Genomic DNA, 24,678 nt, shown 5'->3' on the forward strand with positions numbered 1-24,678 from the left:
ATTAGGACTCCCCCCCCCCTCTATTTACATATTTCACATGATAACAAAGTACCACATTATATGGAAATCATGTGTGGCTACTATAAATGGACACTGCCAATTTGACTGTGGGAAGATAGTTGGGGCCTGGAAGGAGGGCAGGCGCCAGTATTTCAGAAACAGCTGCACTTGTTGGTTGCTCCAATACTACTGTTATTAAGGGTAGACAAGAACTGGATTAACCATTAACAGACATCCAGCAGAAGAACTCACATTGGTCAACCATGCGTGTTGATCTTAGTCAGCAAGAGCCATGTGTCATGACTAGTATCTCAGCAACGACATGCAACAGTCACACAGCTCGCCCACCAGTACAGCAGTGACAGCTGTACTGTACAGGATACATCACTCCAGGTCATCTGGAGTGATGTGTCCCGTTTCCTGCTGCACCATACTGATGGCTTGGTTCACATTTGTCGTAAACAGCATGAAGCCCTATCCGCTGGTTGCACAGTTGAGGTTCAACAGGGCCGGTGGAGATAGTGTTATGGTTCTGGAGTTCATCCTGAATAGGATGAACTCCAGAATATTTTTATGCCTCTTTTCCATGGTTAGATTAGTGTTCTCTCTCTCTCTCTCTCTCTCTCCCTCTCTCCCTCCCCTGATCTAAACATCTGCCAAACTAATACTAATAACTGGAATGAGGGCCTTCATTTCTCAAATCTCTAACCCTTATCTGAGCCCTGGTTCTCTAAAAAAAAAAAAAAAATGTGCCTTTGCATTCCATGATAAAAATGCAATATATGTTCAGTGACTTAAATCAAAAACTCCAGCTTCTCATTCTGCTTATGCTACAACCTAAATCAAGTGTAACAAATTTATCAATTCCAAAGCATACTTAATAAGAATGAAATGCAATAAGCTTGCCTCTGCTAAACTGGCAGTTAAGCCTTCTAGTCACTTTTGGGCATAACTTCTGTGCTTCCTTGTTTCCTTGTCTCGCACAACCTGATGGTACCATGGAAGCCTCACCCAACGATCAGAGGAGGAATGCAGTGGGCACCACCACGAACTTCTCATTGCATACTTCCTGTGATCTTTCGGCATAAGATCATCAGAAAAATCTTGATACTAATAAAGCTCCTGGTTGTGTTCAAAACTTATACCCTAGAATTAACACCTATCCTGAATTGGATATATAAGCTGTCATATTCATCTCAATCTACCCAACAGCATAGAAACAAGCCTTCATCCACCTCTTCCTAAAAAGGGAGACAAAAGTCAGCCATCAAACTATTCTCCCGTTGCCCTCAACAATTTGGCAATCCCCAATATACATTCTGCCATTTTCATTCTACAGCAGACCTCTTCACTAACTTTACAAGCCTGGAAATATGTGGAGAAACATTGGTTGCTCTTGATATTTCAAAGGCATTTGATCATGTCTGGCAATGAGGCCTCCCGAATATGCTACCATCTTATGGTCTCGCTCCTGCACTTTGTGATTGGATTATCAGCTTCCTCTCATCAGATTTCTTTATCAGTGCTTCATTATCCCAGGACCCCTCCCTCCCTCTCTCTCTCTCTCTCTCTCTCTCTCTCTCTCTCTCTCTCTCTCTCTCTCTCTCTCTGTGTGTGTGTGTGTGTGTGTGTGTGTGTGTGTGTGTGTGTGAGAGAGAGAGAGAGAGAGAGGGATTTCAAATTCTATTAATAGTTCTTCTGATGTCGGTAATCTCCATTCCTCTTCTTCATTCAAGAAACCCTGTAGTACTTCAGTGATTGAAGCCTGAAAATCTTCCAGAACTAATGACTTCAATACTGATCTTCTCATCCTCAAGTGTGGCAAAGACAACTTAGTGAATTTCAAAACTATTAAAACTCAGGCTTGTCTTATTTCACATAAGAAAGAACCCACTTCTTTCCCACTTACTTTTGATAATGTTTCTATATATCCTTTCAATCTGGATTGGCTATCATATCCATCTCATTCTGGCACAAACATTATATCAGTGGCTTCCTCAGTCTCTAAAAAATGTGTTATTTTTGCCTCCTTGGTATCCAAAAAATTAGGATTTTTCTTTTGTTCAAAGCATTACCTTACCCCTGAAAAGCTATTAACCCTGTACAAATCACAAATCTGCCCATTCATTGAGTACTTCTCACACCTTTAGGAGCTCCCTAAAAATTTCAACACAATACAGAAGAGTGCAGTCAGACTTATTTGAGGCTCAGCATTTACCAACTCATACCAACCACTTGCGCACAGGCATCTAGTATCTACTGCATGCATATTCTATAAATATTTCCATGGTCAATACTCAGCAGAGTCATCAACAATAATTGTTCCCTTCTGTACCAAATCCATCAAGACGCGTTCAGCTATGACCCAACATCCTTCTACAGTCAGACTTCATACTCGTGGAACAATTATCTTTTTCCTCTTACTCTTCCTTCATCCCCACTGCTGTTGTATTGTGGAATAGCTTTCCTTCCCATGTGTTTTCCAAAGAATACAATGCACGAGCCTTCATATCCAATGTGAACAAGTTCCTCTATTCCCCAATTCTCTTCCCATACATATTATTAATGTACTATAGGTTGACCAGTCATCCTCTCATGTATGGGGCCCAACATAAAATTTGCATTTGAATTAGAAACCAGAACTTTGATCTTGTGACTAAACATGGCTGCAGCCACTTCATGTCTCTAATAAACAAAGTGATGGTATTTCAATAGGTGATGAAAGATATTTGTATCCAAGACATCTAAAAACACAATTGCTCCATTTAGCATATCTCAGGGAATACTAATTATAGTCACCCCCCCCACACACACACACAAAACTTTACACTTTGATAGAGGCATAATATCTGAGTGGGACCTCTTCGATGTTCCTAATGAAGAGATATGTTCCAAACTCAAGGACCAAGAAATTACAGTCATAAGAAAGAATTCTGATACGTAGGAATGAGCATCTGATTCCCACCAGAAACCTCAGCATTGCCTATAATAAACCAGAACCACCAATTGGAAAAAAAAGGAATCATCATCCTTATCTTTAACAAACCAAAATCACCAGTATCTGTTAAAGCAGGATATCTCAACTGTCCAGTGCAGCCGTATATCCTAAACCCCTTATGGTTCTTTAAATATCAGAAAAATGGTCAATCTCAAACTTCCTGTCATCCCCCCCCCCCCCCCCCGAGCATGCCAAAGGTGAAAGGATGAATAGGATATACAGAAATTAAAAACAGAGCAATGCATCAGAAGGCAGAGAGGCAGTATACCACAGCGGTAGTAACAACATGCTAAACCCTCTTATGTTGAGAAGGCAACTGTGAAAAAAATGTCAGTCAGGAAACTTTGAATGTTGTAATGATCAGTTGTATGAAGATTCCAACAAGCAGGCCAGGAAAGTGCACTATTAGAATAAATTAGCCAGTATAATTTAGACCTTGCAGAATTAAGAAAAATTCTGCAAGTTCTTTTAACATGTGTCAAGAACAAGGAAAAATGACTACTGGAGGATGATGCTAGTTGATGACACTGGAAGATTGCAACCAGTGGTGAGCTATAAGGGACTCATGCGAGCCCTTTGTTACATTTTTCTCAAATTTGCGAGCCCGTTGTTCTTTTTGTTTAATAATCTTGTAGAACTACACCGTGAATTCATATGGATTTTCTGATAACTATATAAAAAATCATTTCATTGTATTTTGTTCTTATGGAGCTAGTGTAATGTTAGGAAACAAATCAGGTGTTGCCTACCAAAATTTCCCAATGTTGTGATTTGACATTGTGCTCATCATTTTCACTTAGCATTAGACGATTCGATAAAAAACATTAAAGAAATAAATCATTTTGAAATATTTATGGATAAATTATATGCTTTTTATCAACAATCACCAAAAAATCGTTGATTTTTTGTTGATTGAATTAAATACGATTGCAAAAGGCCTTGGCATCGAAATTTTAAAGATCGGCCGTGTGTTTAGACCACGATGGGCAGCTTGCAGTTTACAAACGGCTCCTGCTTTGTGGAGAAATTACCCAGCTTTATGCAAGCATTTTGCATCGATGATAAATATAAGAGCTTTTTAAATCGACTTCTCAATTTGGAATTTTTAAAAGATCTAGCATTAAGGATTGATATCCTATAGGAATTATCATAGCGCAATATAAGTATTATAAGGGCTAAGTTAGGCTTTTTTGCTGGACGACGTGAGTCCTTTGTTAAAATTTCCATAGCTCACCACTGATTGCAACCAATGCAGAGGACATAGTTAAATTAAACAATAAATTTATTATTGTATTTCATCCTCATGAAGGCAACATCAGTAGAGCTAGAGTGAAGAAGGTATGTTGGAGGAAGGAATTATGGTGAATGAGCAGGATGTATATGAGGAATTAAATAAACTTGATGTTAATAAACTTGATGTTAATAAGGCAATAGGATTTGACAGTATATTGCCACACGTCTTGAGGGAATGCCCTATAGAATTAATGGTGCCTTTGGCGCAACTTTTTAACATGATATAATAAATTTAGTTTAATCCTTTATCCAAGTGTGAGCAAACAAAGTTTGCGCCTGAAAGTATCTTCAGGACTGAGGTAAGGTGGTACATCACCAGGGCAACTCGTTGCAAAGGTGGAGCAAGCTACCAACACTCCTGTCTCAGTATCTCCTATAATGCAAAACACATCTCTTGCGGATATGTCTAATGTTATGCATTAAGGGAAGGGCCACTACCCAGACTAGTTTCGACCTTTATTGAGGTCGAATGGGAGTTCATGCTTTTCATCACTGGCCTCTTTAGATTTAAAAAAAAAGTTCTGCTGAGAGTCAGCTTGATAGTGAGAGAGGAGGAGAAAAGATAGAGTGGATAGTAGTAGATAGTTAAAAGAGGCCTCAGTCGATCTACTTGGCCTGACTTAAATGTCAGCACCAAGCAGATCTCCGACATTATCTCCCTCCATCCGTTCTTTTCAGCTTTCCCTGGTCAGTCACCTCTTCAGGTGTCTGCCCAAGGAAAGTGGGGAAAAACAAATGAAAGAAGCACCACATGAAAAAGAGGAACTAGTAAATAACGTTAAAAATTACATATAACAATTTATAAGAAACTAGGTAAATTCTGAAATTTCAACCTGAATGACCAGTTTAATACTGAGAAGAGAAGAGCGGGGGCAGAGCCTAGCCTGGGTGATGCAGCCCACAAGGAGCTGCACCGCCTCGGTGTAAGCCTTCGCAGCCGAGGTTTTCAGGATACCCCCTCATGTGTAGAATAGACATAGACCTTTTTTACAACAAAAATTCTAATCTGAAAGAGGACAAAAAGAAGAAAAAACAAACCAGAATTTTTTTTTTCTTTCCCCTCTGGCAGATCGATACTAGGAGTCGACTGACTTGTTAGGCGAGGTTTAAATCCTCCTGCTGTCTATTGTTGTGGGTTTTGATGATGAGATCTGCTAATTTGTCTCCACGGACGTGGTTTAGCATGTAGAGGCCTCTGTGCAGTGCTAGTCCCACGTCGTCCTCTGCATCGATAAGACCAATGATCTTTTCAGGAGTGATTTTATCTATATTAACGACAAACACGTCGTTCCATTCTGCACTGACGACTCTTGGCCCGTTTTGTCCTGTGAGTATCAGTTGAATGTCTCCGAATGTTTCTATTGCTTTTCGTAGTCTCGCCTCCTCCTCGGGGAAATCTTTTAAGAGATGCAATATAGGTGCATTGGCCTTTGCGTGAGGGAACTTTGTCGGTTCTGATATTGCCTTTGTTTCAGCTTTGCCTGGAATTCCTCTATGAGATTTTTTTCCAGGATTGTGGGATTCTCCTATGGGTCTTAGATCGTCTCTTTGTTCCTGTTCATCTGTTTCTAAATGGGTGTCTGTTTTATTTCCTTTTTCTTCCTCCTCCTCTGAACTTGACGTTTCTGCTTGGCTGTCGTAATTTGGTTTGGTTCTTTTATTTTTTTCTTCTGGTGTGATAGGTCGTTTGGTGGCATTGGTGTTATTCTCCGTTTCCATTTCATCCTCGGTTTCGATGATTTTTCTAGCATTTCGTTTTTCTTTTTTCTCTGTTTTTCTTTCTGTCTTGTTGCCAGTAGGTGGTTGAATTTTGTCATTTGTTATCACCATAACTGGGGTTGTAAGTGCTGGGAAAACGTCAGGATCTATAGTGGTAATTTCTGTCACTGTCTTATCTGCAGTCAGGTAATCATGACTTATAGGCTCTGAGCTCTTGGTTGAAATATTTGCTGGAATTGGCGAAATGGCGCCTCCTATTCTCTCAGCGTGCGTCCTGCTAGGACAAACGTTGACTTTGTGGGTAGTATCCTTGCATTTCAGACAGGATGCTTCACACTGGGCTAGCGCATGTCCTGCCCCCATGCAGTTCCTGCACTTGTTCTTGGGGCAGTCCGCACCTAAATGTTCCAGTGATCCGCACCGAAAGCACTGTCTTTTTACACCCGGGTAACTGACCATTACCCTGGCTGACCCGATCATGACAAAGTTTGGGATTTCTGCCGTCATCATGATCGAGAACGAAACTTCTCCTGACTTCCACTGAGGAAAATCAGCGTCCGTGCCAATTTTTATATCCCGGACGGCTCCCCATTTCGAGAAGACTTTTACTATTACATCCCTGTCTTCTTCTAAATATTCGAGCGGGAATCGATCAATTTTAACTGTTTTGGAAACGCTTCCCACCACAAAAGGATGATAAAGTTTCCCTTTGCATTCTACTCCATTCAGCAGTTTTTCCCGTGTTGCAACGTCCATGCATACAACCTAAAATCTTCCACCCCCATAAGGTGTGAAACCGGAAATTTTGTCTGTCCCTACTTTATCAATAATGGTTCTAGCAAACGTCCTCTTCTCGATCTCTGTATCTATTTCGAACCCGAGGGTTCTTACCCTCGGTAAAACCGAAGACATTATTTAATGAAAGAAAGGAAGAAGACTTTCCAAGGATAGTCTATTCCTATAAAATAGCGGAATGCTGTGTATAGGCCTGAAAAAAACCACAAAAAGAACAAAGAAATCTTACCAAGGCAGGACTTCAATCGGAGCTCTGTTTTCGGTTCTCCTAAACTGTTGCTGGAATCCGCTGGAACAGGTTTGAAGAAGGACTGGAACATGGAGATTTCTCTCAGGGCCGCTGAAAAAGGTCTCTTCAGTGGGAGCCAGGCCCGAGCTGAGATACCATGCAGAAGCATTTGCAGGTCATCTCTACCTATAGGAGTTGCCAAATGGTGTGCCACCCATTTTTAATAAATTACTCTGGATAAATTATTCTGCATGGTATCTCAGCTTGGGCCTTGCTCCCACTGAAGAGACCTCAATAAAGATCGAAACTAGTCTGGGTAGTGGCCCTTCCCTTAATGCATAACATTAGACATATCTGCAAGGAGATGTGTTTTGCATTATAGGAGGTACTGAGACATTAGTGTTGGTATCTTGCTCCACCTTTGCAACGAGTTTCCCTGGTGATGTACCACCTTACGCCAGTCCTGAAGATACTTTCAGGCACAAGCTTTGTTTGCTCACACTTGGATAAAGGATTAAACTAAATTTATTATACTCTAACCAAGTGAAAAATAAACTTTCAACATCTTTCTCTAAATCCAGAGTAATTTATTAAAAATGGGTGGCACACCATTTGGCAACTCCTATAGGTAGAGATGACCTGCGAATGCTTCTGCATGGTATCTCAGCTTGGGCCTGGAGCTCACTGAAGAGACCTCAATTTCTAGCCTGGCTCCCACTGATGAGACCTTTTTTCAGCGGCCCTGAGAGAAAGCTCCATGTTCCAGTCCTTCTTCAAACCTGTTCCAGTGGATTCCAGCAACAGTTTAGGAGAACCAAAAAGAGAGCTTCGATTGAAGTCCTGCCTTGGTAAGATTCCTTTGTGGTTTTTTTTAGGCCTATACACGGCATTCCGCTATTTTATAGGAATATACTATCCTTGGAAAGTCTTCTTCCTTTCTTTCTTTAAATAATGTCTTCGGTTTTACCGAGGGTAAGAACCCTCGGGTTCGAAATAGATACTGGTATTCACCAGAGGACGTTTGCGAGGGCTATTATTGACTGCGTCGGGGCAGACAATATTTCCGGTTTCACCCCTTATGGTGGGGGGAGGTTTCAAGTTGTATGCAAAGACGCTGCAACTAGAGAAAAACTTCTGAAAGGAGTCGAGTGCGAGGCAAAAATTTTTCAACATTTTGTGGTAGGAAGCTTTGTCAAAAGAATAAGAATAGATCGTTTTCCGCTTGAATACTTAGAAGAAGACAATTACATCATAACTAAAGTATTCTCGAAATGGGGAGCTGTTCGGGATATCGAAATTGGCACGGATGCTGAGATCCCACAATGGAAATCTGGTGAAGTCACCTTTTCCATCATGATGAAGGCAGAAATTCTGAATTTCGTCAAGATAGGATCGGCCAGGGTAATGGTGAGTTACCCAGGAGTAAAGAGGCAATGCTTTAGATGCGGCACCCTCACTCATCTAGGGGCCCAGTGCCCGAAGTTAATATGCAAGAACTGCCTAACGGCAGGCCATACAGTAGCACAGTGCCAGCATGTCTAAAATGCGGCACTAACGGCCATAAGGTGGACACCTGGCCGAAAAATTGGGAGGCAGTATTATGCCCAACACGGAAGCAACAGCCAAAAATGTCATTGGCGCAGAACCGAATGAGTTCCCTACCCTGAAGGCCGCGCATGAGGGAACAACAAGAAAGAATCATGCCCGCCACGTCTGAAACACTGCCGAATACACCAATAGAGAAACCTACAACCAGGAAAGACAAAAGGCAGAAAGAACCAGCCACCGAGCAAACCGCCACTACAAATGTAGCAACCGAAAATAACCAGCAGCACCAACAAAAAGGGACTATCACTGCAGTCATAATAGACGAGGACACGGAGGCAGTAGATATGGAAATCAACAATGCAGAAAGCACACTAAAGAGGCCAGCCAGCCCTGAAGAAGTAAATATAAAAAAACCAAAACCAGCTGAAGTTGGAAAAATAAAGTCAACTTCAGAACCCACAAAGTTCCCTCATGCAAAGGCCAATGCACCTATATTGCATCTCTTAAAAGATTTCCCCGAGGAGGAGGCGAGACTACGAAAAGCAATAGAAACATTTGGAGACATTCATCTGATACTCACAGGACAAAACGGGCCAAGAGTCGTCAGTGCGGAATGGAATGACGTGTTTGTCGATAATATAGATGAAATCACTCCTGAAAAGATCATTGGTCTTATCGATGCAGAAGACGACATGGGACTAGCACTGCACAGAGGCCTCTACATGCTAAACCACGTCCGTGGAGACAAATTAGCAGATCTCATCATTAAAACTCACAACAATAGACAGCAGGAGGATTTAAACCTCGCCTAACAAGTCAGTCGACTCCTAGTATCGATCTGCCAGAGGGAGGGGGGAAGCCCCTTCTACATTTCTTGGTTCTGTTTCTGTATGTTCACGCTTAATCCACATAGGAGGGGGCAGACCTGAGAACCCGAGCGGCGAAGGCTTACAGCGAGGCGGTGCAGCTCCTTGCAGGCTGCATCACTCGGGCCAGGCTCTTCCCCCGTTCTTGCAGTAGTTTTCTGTTAATTCACCGACTTTTGTTGTTCTGTTTATGCGTGTTCTAGCTCCTTTGTTGTTTCTGTTTATGTGTGTCTTAGTTCTTTTGATTTCAATTTACGTGTGTCTTCCTGCATTTGTTTTTTCACTTCTTTCATCGGCCAGACATCTGAAGAGGTGGCTGTCCGGAGAACATGGAGGAGAACGGATGGAGGGAGATAATGTCGGAGATCTGCTTGGTGCTGGCATTTAAGTCAGGCCAAGTAGATTGACTGACGCCTCTTTTAACTATCTACTACTATCCGCTCTATCTTCCTTCTCCTCTCTCACTATCAAGCTGACTCTCAGCACAACTTTTTTTAAATCTAAAGAGGCCAGTGATGAAAGGCATGAACTCCCATTCTACCTCAATAAAGGTCGAAACTAGTCTGGGTAGTGGACCTTTCCTTAATGCATAAGATTAGACATATCCGCAAGGAGATGTGTTTTGCATTATAAGAGATACTGACAGGAGTGTTGGTAGCTTGCTCCACCTTTGCAATGAGTTGCCCTGATGATGTACCACCTTACCCCAGTCCTGAAGATATTTTCAGGCGCAAACTTTGTTTGCTCACACTTGGATAAAGGATTAAACTAAATTTATTATACTCTAACCAAGTGAAAAATAAACTTTCAACTTTTTAAATTGAGTCTTGCAACAAGCTGACTCCCATAGGAATGGAAGGTGAGAAAAGTTATTCCACTTCACAAAGGAGGGGGGGGGGGGAGAGGATAAGACTACTGCTACAAATTATATACCAATCTATGTGTGAGATTGTTTTTAAATTATTAGAGAAGTTTGTGAGCACTATGAGTCAGAAGTGGGCTGATAATAGCAGTATTCTTTATGATGGTCAGCATGGGTTGGTTAGGGGAAGTCATGTTTCAACAATCTGCTTATGTATTACAACAAGGTGACAAATTTACCTGATAGAGGAGATGCATGTGCAGTGGTATATTTGGTTTTTTCACAGACCTTTGATAAACTGCCACATGACAAACTAATAGCTAAACTGAAATATCATATTGAAATAGATGGATTAGATAACAGACTAGTAAGTTGGATAGCTGATTGGCTGTATATGAGGTTGTATATGAGGAGTGGTATCCCAAATGAAGAAAGTCAGTAGTGGAGTGCCACAGGGATCTGTTTTAGGACCATTATTGTTTTAACTTGTATGTTAATGGCATTCAGAATTGCTTAACTGAGATATGCAGCTGTTTGCTGATGATGAAAAATTGGTATGAGCCATGAGAAGTAGTGCCAGGTGTTGTGGCCTTGCAGGAGGATCTCAATTGACTTTGTGAGTGGGTAAGAGAATTTACCTATCACTTTAATGTTGCGAAGTGCAAGGTTTTGAAATTTAGTAGGCAAGGTTCGAATGCAAAGTTAATTAACTTTGCATCCATTAATTACAATTAATGGAGTAATTTTGAAGGAAGTGACGGTAGACACAGACTGGAAATTTAGGGGTCACATTGCTAATATTGTTGAATTGGATTTAAACGGTATTGATGCGAACACAGATTGATAAGAAAATAGCTGTTTATTAACTTAAAAGTTAATATTTCGCTGGTATTATATCCAGCATCTTCAGAGCACACAAACAAAGTTTGTTATAAATGCGAGACAACCACAATCCTGTGTAACAGTGGGTAAGTAATTGCAGTGTGCAACACAAGACTAAAGTCCTAATACGGCACCATCTAAGTTAAAAAAAAAAAAAAAATAGTAGTCCAAATAGTAGTCTTTGAAAGTTTTGAAAAATAGTAGTCCAAAGTTGTGAAGAAAATAAAATAAAAATAAATAAAAATAAATATATATTAATTTGGTCTTAGGATGACTGTCTCCCAAATCTTTGGTAGATTTTTACAGCCATACTTGTTAAGATTTGGAGTATGTTTTAAGGCTTCTGTTGATTCCAGGAACAACCTCTCTGACTTGTAGAAGCTTCTGTGCAGTACTTTTGTTTTTTTCCAATTGATCCTGTGTGCTGGTGTATCCAAAGCATGGTCTGCCAGACCCAACTTGCCATAGCAAAAGTGCCAGATATATTTTTTGTCTTCACTGAGGCAGATGTCCACAATTCTTCCTGTCTGTTTGCAATAGGCTCGATGACCAGAACAGGGCACTTCATAGACTCCTGGATGTGATAAAGGAGTGAATCTGTCATTAGGTGAACGGATGAGAGTTGCCAATTTCACATAAGGTTTAAATACAGTGTGCAGTTGGTGTTTGTTAAGCACCCTAGATATCTTTTCAGATGTGCCTTTAATGTATGGGATGGTGATAGTTTTGTTGTAGTCTTCTGTGATAGATAGTGGGGGGATTTCTGGGTAGCATTTAGTAATTTATCTATCTTAAGGGGGGTTATAGCTATTGGTTAGGAAGGTGTGACACAGGTGAAAAAGTTCAGCAGTGAGAGCAATGTCATTGGAACAGATTGCTCTAGCTCTATGGGTTAGTGTTTTTAAGATACCATATTGTTGAGAAGGGTGATGGTGTGATTGTTTGTGTTAATATCTCCCTGTATATGTGGGATTTCTATAAACAGTAAATGATAATGAACCTTCTGGAAGATGTGTGATCAGTGTGTCCAGGAAAGGCAGGCAGTCATTGGCTTCTAGTTCCATTGTAAAGTGGATTTTAGGGTGCTGGCTATTTAGATGCACTAAAAATGTATTCAATGTGTTTGGGCCATGTGGCCAAATAGCAAACACATCATCAACATAGCATAGCCAGAGACTAGGTTTGAGATTGGCTGTGTTGATAGCTAGTTTTTCCAGATGTTCTATGTATAAGTTGGCTAAGGGGGGAGAAAGAGGGGGTCCCATAGCTGTTCCATCTAATTGTTTGTATATTTTCCCTTTCCATGTAAAATAACCTGCCTGTACTGTGAATTTAAATAGTTGAAATATATCAGGGGGAAATTGTGAATTTAGTAAGTTAAGTGTTTCAGTCAATGGTACATTAGGGAATAATGAGGTGATATCAAAACTCACCATTAGTTTAGGTAGCATCATAGGTTTATAGGTAGCAATGAGTTGATATTTTTTCATAATTTTTTCCAAGCATTCAGAGATGCCTTTAATATATGGTATTGGAGTGCTGTGGCTGCTTCCTCTTGTCTGGGTTGATTTGTAGGAGAGTGGTTAATTATTTTTTGGATTATTATTGGGTTCTATCCATTTGGTTAAGGCTGTTTCTTTGATAATTCTAAACTAAGGCAAGTCAGGTCTGGCAGACCATGCTTTGGATTCCCCAGCACACAGGATCAATTAAAAAAACAAAAGTACTGCACAGAAGCTTCTACAAATCAGAGAGGTTGCTCCTGGAAACAACAGAAGCCTTAAAACATACTCCGGACCTTATGGCTGTATAAATCTGCAAAGATTTGGGAGACAGTCGTCCTAAGACCAAATTAATATTTATTTATTTATTTTTATTTTATTTTATTCAAAACTTTGGACTACTGGTTTTTTTTTTTTTTTTTTTTTTTTTACTTAGATGGCTCTGTATTAAGACTTTAGTCTTGTGTTGCATGCTGCTATTACTTATACTAGCCCCGCTGTTACGCCGGATTGTGGTTGTCTCGCATTTGTAACAAACTTTGTTTGTGTGCTCTGAAGATGCTGGATATAATACCAGCGAAATATTAGCTTTTAAGTTACTGAATAGTTATTTTCTTATCAATCTGTGTTCACATCAATACCGTTTAAATCCAATTCAACATGTGTGTCGAACACATAAGCCTATCCGCACCATTGCTAATATTGTACAAACATCTGATCAGATTATGGCAATAATGAGGACATTGACATGCAGAAGCAGAGAGGTTATGGTTCCCCTCTCTAAGGCTTTGATCAAGTCACGTAAACTACTGTGCATAGATTTGGTTACCTGACTGTCAGGGAGATGCGAGTGTATTGGAGAGAGTCCCGAGAAGGGATTCTATAGATTAGTGCCTGATCTATAGAATGTTAGATACAATGAGAGATTGAGGGAATGCAACTTACAGAGCCTTGTGAATTGAAGAAGAAGAAGAGGGGACATGATTGAGACATATAAGTTGGTAAGGGGAGGGGGGTGTTACCAGATTAATGTCGAGAAGATATTTCATAGAGTAGAGGACGGCAACGGTTGAACTGGAGACCATCCATAGAAGCTGTATAAGAAGGGTATGAGCAGGGAAGTGAGAAGCAGGTTCTTTGCATGGAGAATGATTGGTGAATGGAATGCATTGCCTGAAAGAATAAGTAAAGCCACTATTATGGGGAATCTGTTGAATAAATATCTAAACACAGTCAGAATGCTAAACCAGTAGCATACAAATTGTATTAAAACTACAAAAAATCCACACCCTGCATCCTTGTATCAAGTTAGTTCACACTAGAAAAAGAATCATCAGAAGGTAGAATAAGTACTATGTAAATAATAGTAAATGTGGCCTTTCAAAGGTATCCTTTCTTGATGTACACATTCAGCATAAACAAGATGGATCCATTCTCACTTCTGTCTATTGATTTTCGATATTCAGATGTTATATCCATAATACATCAACTCACGATCCATCTCAAAAATATGGTATCATAAAATATTTAGTATTCAGAGCACACTAGATTTGTTCTTCTGAAGAATTTCTAAAACAAGAATTGGAAATTATCAAAGAAACAGCCTTACCAAATGGATATAATCCAATAATAACCCAAAAAATAATTAACCATTCTCCTACAAATCAACCCAGACAAGAGGAAGCAACCACAGAACTCCAATACCATATATTAAAGGCATATCTGAATGTTTGACAAAAATTATGAAAAAATATCAACTCGTTGTTACCTATAAACCCATGAACCAAATTCACAACTTGCTACCTTCTCCAAAAGACAAACTCTCACCAATTATGCTACCTGGCATATACGAAGTACCATGTTCATGTAAATTGTATTGCTATGGACAGGCAGGAAGATCAATAAATCAACATATCTCTGATCATCAAGACCACATCTACCTTATCAAACCTCACAAATCTCAACTTGCACAACATGGAATTGAAAATGCTAAACCAAGATCCAATGGCAAAACACTAAACTACTACATAGATCTCTATATAAACATGAGCATTTATAGAAAGAAAGTTCTGAAATCTTGCTTCATTGACCTAATCTTAATCTAAATGACTATCCCACTATTCCAAAAGTTTGAGAAGTTGTTGTCCTCAATTGTATTAAATGATTTATTAAAACCAGTTTAAGATATTGTTCTGAAATCTAGGTTTGAAACAGAGCACTTGATCAGATATTGTAGACCAATGAAAGGCAATTATTATAATTAATATTCAAGAATTATTGTTTATATATATATATGCATTTCCATGGATTCTGAAGACTCATTGCAAGAACTCACATTTACTATTATTTACGAAGTACTTATCCTGCCTCTCCTTGAACTCAGACATTAACACTCATGATTATTTCTGTAATCCATTCCAATCATCCACCCCTTCATGCAAAACTAGGTAGTCCTCATGCCATACTGCTAGCAACACTTATATACAACTTCCAGAAGTTATTCCTTGTTTTAGTCGTTCTTGTCACGTATTGAAAAATTTCATCTGTTTCAATCTGTTTCATTCCCCACTTCAATTTTCTATCATACCATATCTGCCATATGATATTTCTGTCACATCTCCTTCTCCCTCTTGTATCTATGTCAACCAGATTTTGTAATCCATATGCTTCCACTCTTTCATCACTCCATAGACCAGTTGTCTTATTCATCACTTGCCTCTGGTTTCTCTCTCATCACTTCCTCATACCCCAAGAAACCTAATCAACCTGTTCACTGCATAGTAGTCCAGATGTAGCTGAATCAAAAACTCTTAAAGAAAATAATTACATTCTTACATCCACTTCTCAGTGTATGTATGCTGCAGTTCAACTCCTCAAACTTGCAGCTCCTGCCACCTTCACCCCAAATTCCTGACCCCCATCAGTTTCCTGCAGTATAGCTCCATCAGTGTGATATATATGTAGTTTGTAATCTTTCTATCCAGAGCACAAGCTGACACTTCTCCATGTTAAACTGACAGCCATTATACTTAGCCTACACTGTCAGTCTATGATTATTATTACGTAACACCTCCCCTCCAAGGAGTCCAAAGACTCGTCAAGGGAGGACATCTACTCTACAACTCTCCTTCTCCACCACTCAATCCACCAACTACAGTGAACCACTCATCTGCACTAATATCATCTACTACCGCTACCACCACTAGTATTTTCACAGACAATCACAAACATACATGCCCACAGTGGGATTTGAACCCACAACCTTTTGGATGGAGAGCGGATACGTTAGCCACTCGACCAACCAGGCCGGCAGTGGTGGTGGTGGTGTTCGCATGCTTATTCTTTGAATATGTTGAATAAAATATTTAAAAAAAAAAAAAACAGCTAATGCTTTTTTATTCCTATATAGGGAGTAGGCGAGGCCATTTTAGCCCTATCTAACTTTTGGAGACTGAGTGGGCAGTTCTGTCTTCACTGGTACCCAATCAGAGATAGCTGGCCCAAGGCTGTCACTAGTTAAGTGGCATGCAGTGAAGAGAGATAGCTCAACAAGTGCTGCCATCTTGTGGTCTCTAATCCTAACACAATATGTTTAATGTCTGAAATAATGTGGGTTCTGCAGTCGATTTTCTTTCGTTTACAGGATGAAAAACCCAAGTTTCTGGGAGAAAAAACCCTCTTGCATGTACCAGAGATCGACTAACTCAAGAACCGGTCAAAAAAAAGGCTTAGAAAAATTTTGAATCTAATTGCCGATTAGATTCCAAAGCAAGTCTTCCTTCGTTTGGTCAAGCGGTGTGTTGTGCAAACACCATTAGGTACTGGTTTAAGTAGTTTAAGTCAATTTTGTCGTAGTTCTGTTCTTCAGTTTAATAGGTGATGATTGTTTAGAACATATTAATGGTGGTGTTCTGCATGCTTATGCTTTGAATATGTTGAATCAAATATATGAGTCAAGCTATGGAGGAGATAAAGTTGACTTTGATTTTGGAAGATTGCCTTTTTTCTTAATTTAATCCATTAATATTTCTTAGTAATCATAAAACTAATGGAAAAGAAAGTTTTCTGTATCCCATACTGAAATTTTTATATAATATGCAGAAACTATAATTTTGCATTTCGTTGGTATTTTTTCAGCCTATTCTGTGTATTGCTGTATCACCTGAAGAAAATTTAGCTGCTCTTGGAAGTAAGGATGGTGTTATAAAACTAATTTGTACGAAAACAGGAAAGGTAGTATAAATTTTTTATAACTAAATTTACTGTAATGTACAATTAAGTTAGTAATCACCTACATCCTGCCAGGCTTGTTGACTGGCATGATTATCCTTCATCTAACTTCATTCATTTCATTTTAGTTGTCAACTTGTCATACCCTAATCTATCAAAGGCTTGTACAAAATCTGAATGTACTACTCCATATGCCTCAGGCATTTCATTGCAACATTGAACTTGATTGTGAAGAAAACGGTGGGGGGGGGGGGGGGGGGGGGGGCTGATGATGAGTGAGCAGAAGCTACAGGAAGAATTAATCTGGTCTCGAAATTGGTACAATCTCTAAAGTGCGAAAAGAGAGTTAAAAAATTGTTCTCCTTCAGAAAGGTGGTGATAAAACTGAGACTCTACCTCAGAAACATATGCCTCAGGCATTTCATCTTCAGAAATGCAACATTGAACTTGAGTGTGAAGAAAATGGTGGGGGGGGGGGGAGCTGACAATGAGTGAGCAAAGAAATGCAGAGAACCGACCAGGGCTTCTGACCTAATGTCCAATCCTCACCTTCTCGTGGTGCACCCTATTGGATATCTACCTCGATACTGAACGAATGAGGATGGGCTGGCAATTTGGGATTTAGCCGACCAAATTGTATTCTTATTGGTTAAACCAAAATAAAAAACGATGGTACAACATGACAAAATTTCATGCCTACTGGGGCGTCGCCCGGTTAAACAAGGCCCCCGTTGTTTTCGCCAGGGAACTAGGGCGAACAGCGAAAAGTCAGCTACTGGAACAAATCTGAAAACACACCCCAACTCAACATCACCAGAGTTAAAGATCGGTACTATCAACATAAGAAGCCTGAATGGCAAATAAATGGAGCTAGCCGAGGAATTAGATAAGTAACAGATCGACATAATAGGGGTGACTGAAACAAAAAAGACAAAAACTGGTGAGATCCTTCTGAGCAATAAATACAAAATGTTATATTCAGGAAATGACAATCAAGGAAAAGAAGGAGTAGCCATAGTATTCAACACAAAATACGAGGCTAATCTTCTTGAATGGCAGGCAGTCTCAAGTAGAGTGATGTGGGCAAATATGAGAATGGGGAACTGGACAATGAGACTTATTTGTGCCTATGGTCCCACAGAAGGTTCTACTAAGGTAGAAGTGGAGGAATTTTTTGATGTTTTAGAAAATACAACTGACACAATGAAAAAGGAAAAGTTTGGCCCTTGTTGGTGATCTGAATAGCAGAGTAGGAAATGACTGTCAGACATACAAAAATATTTTGGGAAAATTTTTGAGAAAAGAGCAAAGCTAATAATAATGGCAAATACCTGTTGGATTTCTGCTCAGGACATGGACTGGTTATTACTAACACCATGTTCCAACATAAAAATGTGAACAAATTCACATGGAGAGAAGAGTCAAGGAATATGAAAAGTCTCATTGACTATATTATTGTTGATAGTGATGTTTTCTCCCTAGTGCAGGACATCAGAGTGTATATAGGATTTGAAATTGGAAGTGATCACTATTTAGTCTTGAGCAGTATAAAATTGAATTTCATATTGAAAAGAATAACATGTAAGAAAGTTTTAAAGCGAATAAAAGTTGAGCAGCTCTCAGATGTAAACTGTAGACTAACATACACAAAGATTATTGAAGAAAAAATGAAAGAGTTTGAGAACAGGAACCAAATCTTGGAGATTTAGTGGCAAGCCTTGAAGAAACCCTGATTAATTCAGCCAGAGAGGTAGAGGCATATGTGGAGGTTGTCTGCAAGGATAGAAAAATCAGAATTCCATGATGGACACAGGAAATTAAAGAGGCAATGAAGAAAAAGAAGAAAGCATATCAAAAGTTCCTGGTAAATAAGTCAGCTTTTGCTCTTAGAGAATACAGAGACAAATGTAAGAAAGCAAAAGACTGTGTAAAACTAGCTAAACAAAAGTCATGGGAGGACTTTGGTAAGAACATAGAAAATAACTATCAAGAAGGTGGTAAGATATTCTGGAGGTTGTTGAAGAAGCTTAGAAATGGAGTAAAGAGTGCTGTAAAAGGAGTTAGAAATGATAAAGGTGACATGAAAACAGTAGAAAAAGATATCCTTGAAGTATGGAGTAATTACTTCGAAAAATTGCTAAATGAAACAAGCAGTGATGGCACAGTGGTAAAAAACACTCAACAGGCATACAGGCAGGAATACATATCCATACTTGAAGTAGAAAAAGCCATCAAGGGCTTGAATTGTGAAAAGGTTGCAGGAGTAGATGATATTCGACCAGAAATGCTGAAGTATGGTGGTATAAAAGTCTTACAGTGGCTGCACTGCATAGTTCAGAAAGCCTGAACAGAGGGACGAATTCCCGATGATTGGAGTAGAGCTCTAATAGTGCCCATATATAAAAAGGGAAAAAAAACTGAATGTGAGAATTACAGAGGTATTTCCCTACTGAGTGTTCCTGGTAAGATCTATATGCAAGTATACTTGAGAAACGATTGAGAAGAATTGTGGAAGAAAAGCTTGGTGAAGAACAAGCTGGATTCAGGCCAAATAGAGACTGTCAGGATCAGATCTTCACTTTACGACAAATAGTCGAGAAAGCATGGGAATATAACAAAGATCTGTATTTAAGTTTTGTCGATCTGGAAAAGGCATATGACAAGGTGCCAAGAGAGAAGCTATTCAATATGCTACAGTTATATGGTGTCAATGGGGCATTATATCAAGCAATACTTAGTCTGTATTTGATTTGTAAGTCGGCAGAATTACAACTCAAATCTTGCAAACTTGTAGCGAATTTATTCAGAAGTATAATATCGTCTGCATAAAGCAAAGGGCTGACATTAATATCTCCAATTCTGATATCATGTTAGAATTGACGGATGTACAGGAAGATGGTTTAATGTTAAATCTAGTGTGAGACAAGGATGTACATTATCCCCTCTGTTATTCATTATCTATACGAATCACATTATAAAGGAAAGTGGTATTAAACATGATATCAGAATTGGAGATATTAATGTCAGCTCTTTGCTTTATGCGGACGATGTTATACTTCTGAATAAATTCGCTACATGTTTGCAAGATTCCCTGACTAAATTGAATAACTGTTGTAATAGATATGGTATGAAGTTCAGCATTAAAAACAATGAAAATAGGTAGAATTGTTGAAAATGTCAACTGCTGTGTTGTGAAAGGGGAACCTGTGGAACAAGTAAAACATTTCAGCTACTTAGGAATGATTTTTAGTGAAGATGGTAAATTAAATATGGAAATGGACAACAGAATCAACAAAGCTGGTATGGTAGGAAGTCAACTGAATAAATTCTTATGGAATAAGAGAGAAATTATTCAGAACACTAAATTAGCTGTATACAAGACAGTGTTCAAACCAGTTTTAACTTATGGATCTGAGAGCTGGGTCAGAAGTAAAACACTTGAACAAAGACTAGAGACCACAGATATGAGAGTCCTGAGAAAGATTAGAGGCGTGAACAGACATCAATGGAAATATCATATTAAAAACGAGGATAGTAGGATAGAACTTGACATTGTCAGCATCCAGGAATGCATTAGCAGAGCTAATCTCAGGTGTTATGGTAACTTAAACAGAATGGGTGAGGAAAGATTAGCAAAACAAGTGTTTTCTGCCAGGTTGGCATGAAAACGATCCAGAGGAAGATCAGGATATAGGTGGATTGATACAGTACAATGTGCCTTAGATGATAGAAATATAAGATCTGATAATGATAATATTGGAGTCTTGACAAGTAATAGACTGATTTGGAGGAAAATTGTAGATAGGAAGTTAGTAAGTATGTAAATTTTTCATGTAATACTATCATATCCTGTACATCCCCTTGAGGGTACATGTCAGGAATTTGATGATGATGAACTATTTGTTCATAAGATACTGGAGAGGTCATTGAGGGCTTTGATCTAGAATTGGATTGATAACAGAAGCGTTATCTACAATAGTTAGCATGACTTTAAATGAAAGTTATAGAAAACGTTTTCAATTGTCCATCAGCCTCTACATACAAATAATGAGGCTATTTGTATGTAGAGGCTGATGACTTCACTTCAGCTTTACACTTTTATTAAGCCTCATTATTAGAAACCAGACCCAGAGATACTAAGTTTGAATTAATGCAGAAGTCATATATTTCCAAAGCCAAATTAAAGCCAAATTAAAAAAAAAAAAAAAAAAAGATATATCATGTATTGTTAAAATACTCTGGAACATAGATAGCTGTAAAAAGTTTTTTTTTTTTTTTTTTGCTTGGTTACAAATGAAGATACTTCAAATGCTAGCATTGTTTGCTTACACTTGCATAAAGGATTAAACAAGAATATAATTTCTTGGCAAGTCCTTCTTTAATCCAGAATATTTCAATAATAAGGTGATACAAGTTTTTACTACTTGTATATGGGAAATATATGATTTCTGCTGTAATTCAACCTTGGTATCGCTTCTGGATCTGGTTCCCACTGATGAGACTTCAATAAAGGTTAAAACAAATGTGTTACTAAAGCAATTGATGTGAAGTCATCAGCCTCTATATACAATTAGCTATTAGCCTGGGTATAAAGATACTTGACACCCAAACTTTGTTTGCTTACACTTTAGATAAAATATTAAAATGAATATAATTTCTTGGTAAGTTTAATTTAAGGAAGGCTTTTTTTTTTATGCATTCTACTTTATGCTACCTGGTGAAAGATACATTGGACAAGGTAGATGTAGTGGCATACTTAAATTTTCCAAAGGCCTCTGATAGATTGTCAAGTGATATGTTTGTAACTGGAACACATAAGGTAGAATAGATTTAATGACTAGAATAAATTATTCAGCTCACTAATATGATAGGTACGAGCATGGGAAAGTACACTTCCTTTCAGACGTGCATGATGTTATGCATTATGGGAGGGCCACTACCCACACTTGCTTGTTTCAACCTTTATTGAAGTCTCATCAATGGGAACCAGATCCAGAAGTGATACCAAGGCTAAATTAAAGCAGAAGTCTTATATTTCCCATATACAAGTGGTAAAAAGGTGTATCACCTTATTATTGAAATACTCTGAATTAAAGATAAGAGGAAATTCACTAGTAGTTTATCCAAAGATGCTAATGTTAACAGGAGTGATTTAAATTGGAATATGCAATCATTTACAGCCAATGCAAAGTTGTGAAAAATTATGTGGAGAAGAACAGATATTGCAGCCTTACAGAAGGATTTGAATAGGTTATGTGTATAAATGGCAAGTGAAGAGAGTGAGAGTTGTTGTTGTTTCACCATTTCATAATGTACGATTTGAAATTTTGAAGATAAGGATGAGTTGAAAAGTATACAATCATAATGGAGAGATTATAACTTTTAATCTCTTCATTTCAAATTGCATAACATTACAGTTTACAACATTGAACTGGTAACCATTATTCCTTGCCTACAATGTCTGTTGATTCATTTCCTTGGAATTTATATCCGTTTCATGTACTGTTGCTCTCTCTCTCTCCCCAACTTTGCATTACCAACAAACCACTATATATTCCACTTTAAGGCATCCTCAGTGCCATTAACAAGTTACAAATTAAACAGCAGGAGTTCAAACATAACGTTTTATGGTACACTACTGTCTGCCTAAATTCTCATAACTTCTGCTCTGTTAACTACCATTCTTTACTGTTCAGCCATCCTCTTTAACTTCATATTCTAACAGACAAACTGGCCATAAGAACACACACACACACTCACACACAGTTTGCTGACATAATACACTGACCTTATAGCCTTAGTCGCCTCTGCCGTAAATACAAAACAACCAAACAACTTCATATCCTTCTCATTTGTTCCATTTTATGTAATAGTCTGCAGTGTGGTATCTTATCAAATACATTTTGAAAAGTTCAGCAGTATCATGGTACAATCATTTTCCTGATCTTGCACAACTGTCAGTTTATTGTAGAAAGTGAGTAGCCTACTACTGCAAGATTTTCTCTTCACAAAGCCATGCTGTTCCCCATAAAATATCATATTCCTATTCATCCTCTTTTTGAATTCAAGGCTTTAACTAATTTTCATAATACATTACATTAACAGTTACTCTAGAGCACTGGTTCTCAACTTTTATACTTCTCATACCCCTGGAAATGTGTATGTAACTGGCATACCCCTTGTATAGATGGATAGAACTATAGTTATAGTATAACAATGAGAATAAAATAAAACATATATATAAATTAAATTTTCTATTCATAAATTATATATATTGATAAACTCTTTAGAAACATGTTCATTTAACTTCACAGTAAACTGAAGACTAAAATAACTAACCACAGCAAGTGAAATAAATCACAACAAATACATAGAGCAGTATTAAGGCACATTCACCCACTTAGAATGGATGTTTTGACTGGGCGATCAGCTGTTTGATAGGTTTGGCTCTCAGGGAAGGGGAGGGAGGGAGGATTGAGAAATGTGTATAGACCTGAACTACATCGCCACGCTTCTTCACTCAGTTCTCAGAAATTAGTCAGTATCAGTGTTGCCAACTTAGCAACTTTTGAGCTCTCATGGCACACTCCTAAAAATTTTACTACATACTCCCAAGGGGTATGCATACCACAGGTTGAGAACCCCTACTCTAGAGTTACCAATCAGTCTATAATTGCAGCCTGTGTATTGGGTCTTACTTTATGCAAAAAAAAAAAAAAAAAACTCTCTTGTCCTCTTTCAGCATGTTTTGTCAATGTTTATAAACTCAAACAGCTTGTTCACAGAAGCAATACCAATTCTCTAACCCTTTGTCATAATGCATGTGCAGATACTCTGTTTAATCCTGTTGTTGTATTCAAAGATTCTGCACTATCCTGAATATTTCCAGTTCATCTACTTTCACTTATATTCCTATCATATCATTCACTAGTATTGACATCTGGTTGATTGATACACCTTCCAAAATGCTTAGTAATGTAACTATTTCTTTTTTTTGTATGAACTTTCCTAAAATCTGCATTCTGTTATTAAATTTACCCACTAATATTCATTTCCTTGCCACATAACAAAAGAACTCTCTATCCAAGTTGTTCTGATATCTTTTTGGTGAAAGATTACAGATGGTGTGCAGTTCTCTTAATGTTGGGGAGTACTTTGTCTTGAATATCCATGCAGGAGTCAGAGGATAATGATACTAGCCTTGTCATTGATTGATGTTGCAATGGTACTATCTCGGTGAGAAAGAGAGAGAGAGAGAAGGGGGGGGTGGGAAAATGGATAGGCAGAAATTGCATCCAATATGAGGGACTAGAAGTCTTGAATGCAAGTATGAGCAGCAGGCAAGTTTGCTACACTTGGTCCCTTTCAAAGTTAGATTTTGAATGGCTAATGTTTTTTTGCAGCTACTGTATGCTTTGTAGGCTGAGTGGAATGCTGGAGTTTGGATTTCAAGCTACTTGCAATATACAGAATTCTATATTGAACCGCTTTGGCACACTTGTTTGGATAGTGGTCTAGGCTTTTGGAAAGAATGTGGGATGAAGGCCTTCATTTTACTAGGGAATTATTTCAGTTTGAGCAGGTATCAGGATCTAAGAGTGATAATATAGTCAGGAAAGGAAGAGGAGAAATCATGCAGGTCCCATATGGCATTATAATGACAAAAATATGAAGTTGAGAGTGACCAGATGAAATGTGTTCTGCAGGAAATGACATTTTAAGGTTTTGGCCTGAATTACCAAGAAAGCTGACAT

General features: G+C 38.5%; 1 protein-coding gene across 1 annotated transcript in view; it reads left to right on the forward strand.

The window, feature by feature from the left end:
* LOC150100219 (telomerase protein component 1-like) overlaps nt 1-24,678 on the forward strand; it is a 1,179,105-nt gene that overhangs the window by 728,775 nt on the left and 425,652 nt on the right. Inside the window, exon 32 of the mRNA XM_090402391.1 lies at nt 16,832-16,927. Within this exon, the coding sequence (XP_090258517.1) occupies nt 16,832-16,927 (96 nt within the window). The remainder of the gene's footprint in view (nt 1-16,831; nt 16,928-24,678) is intronic.

Source organism: Typopeltis vanoorti, chromosome 13, assembly GCF_054136105.1.
Source record: "Typopeltis vanoorti isolate ZY-2024b chromosome 13, IOZ_Tvanoo_1.0, whole genome shotgun sequence".
NCBI classification, from domain to species: Eukaryota; Metazoa; Arthropoda; class Arachnida; order Uropygi; family Thelyphonidae; genus Typopeltis; species Typopeltis vanoorti.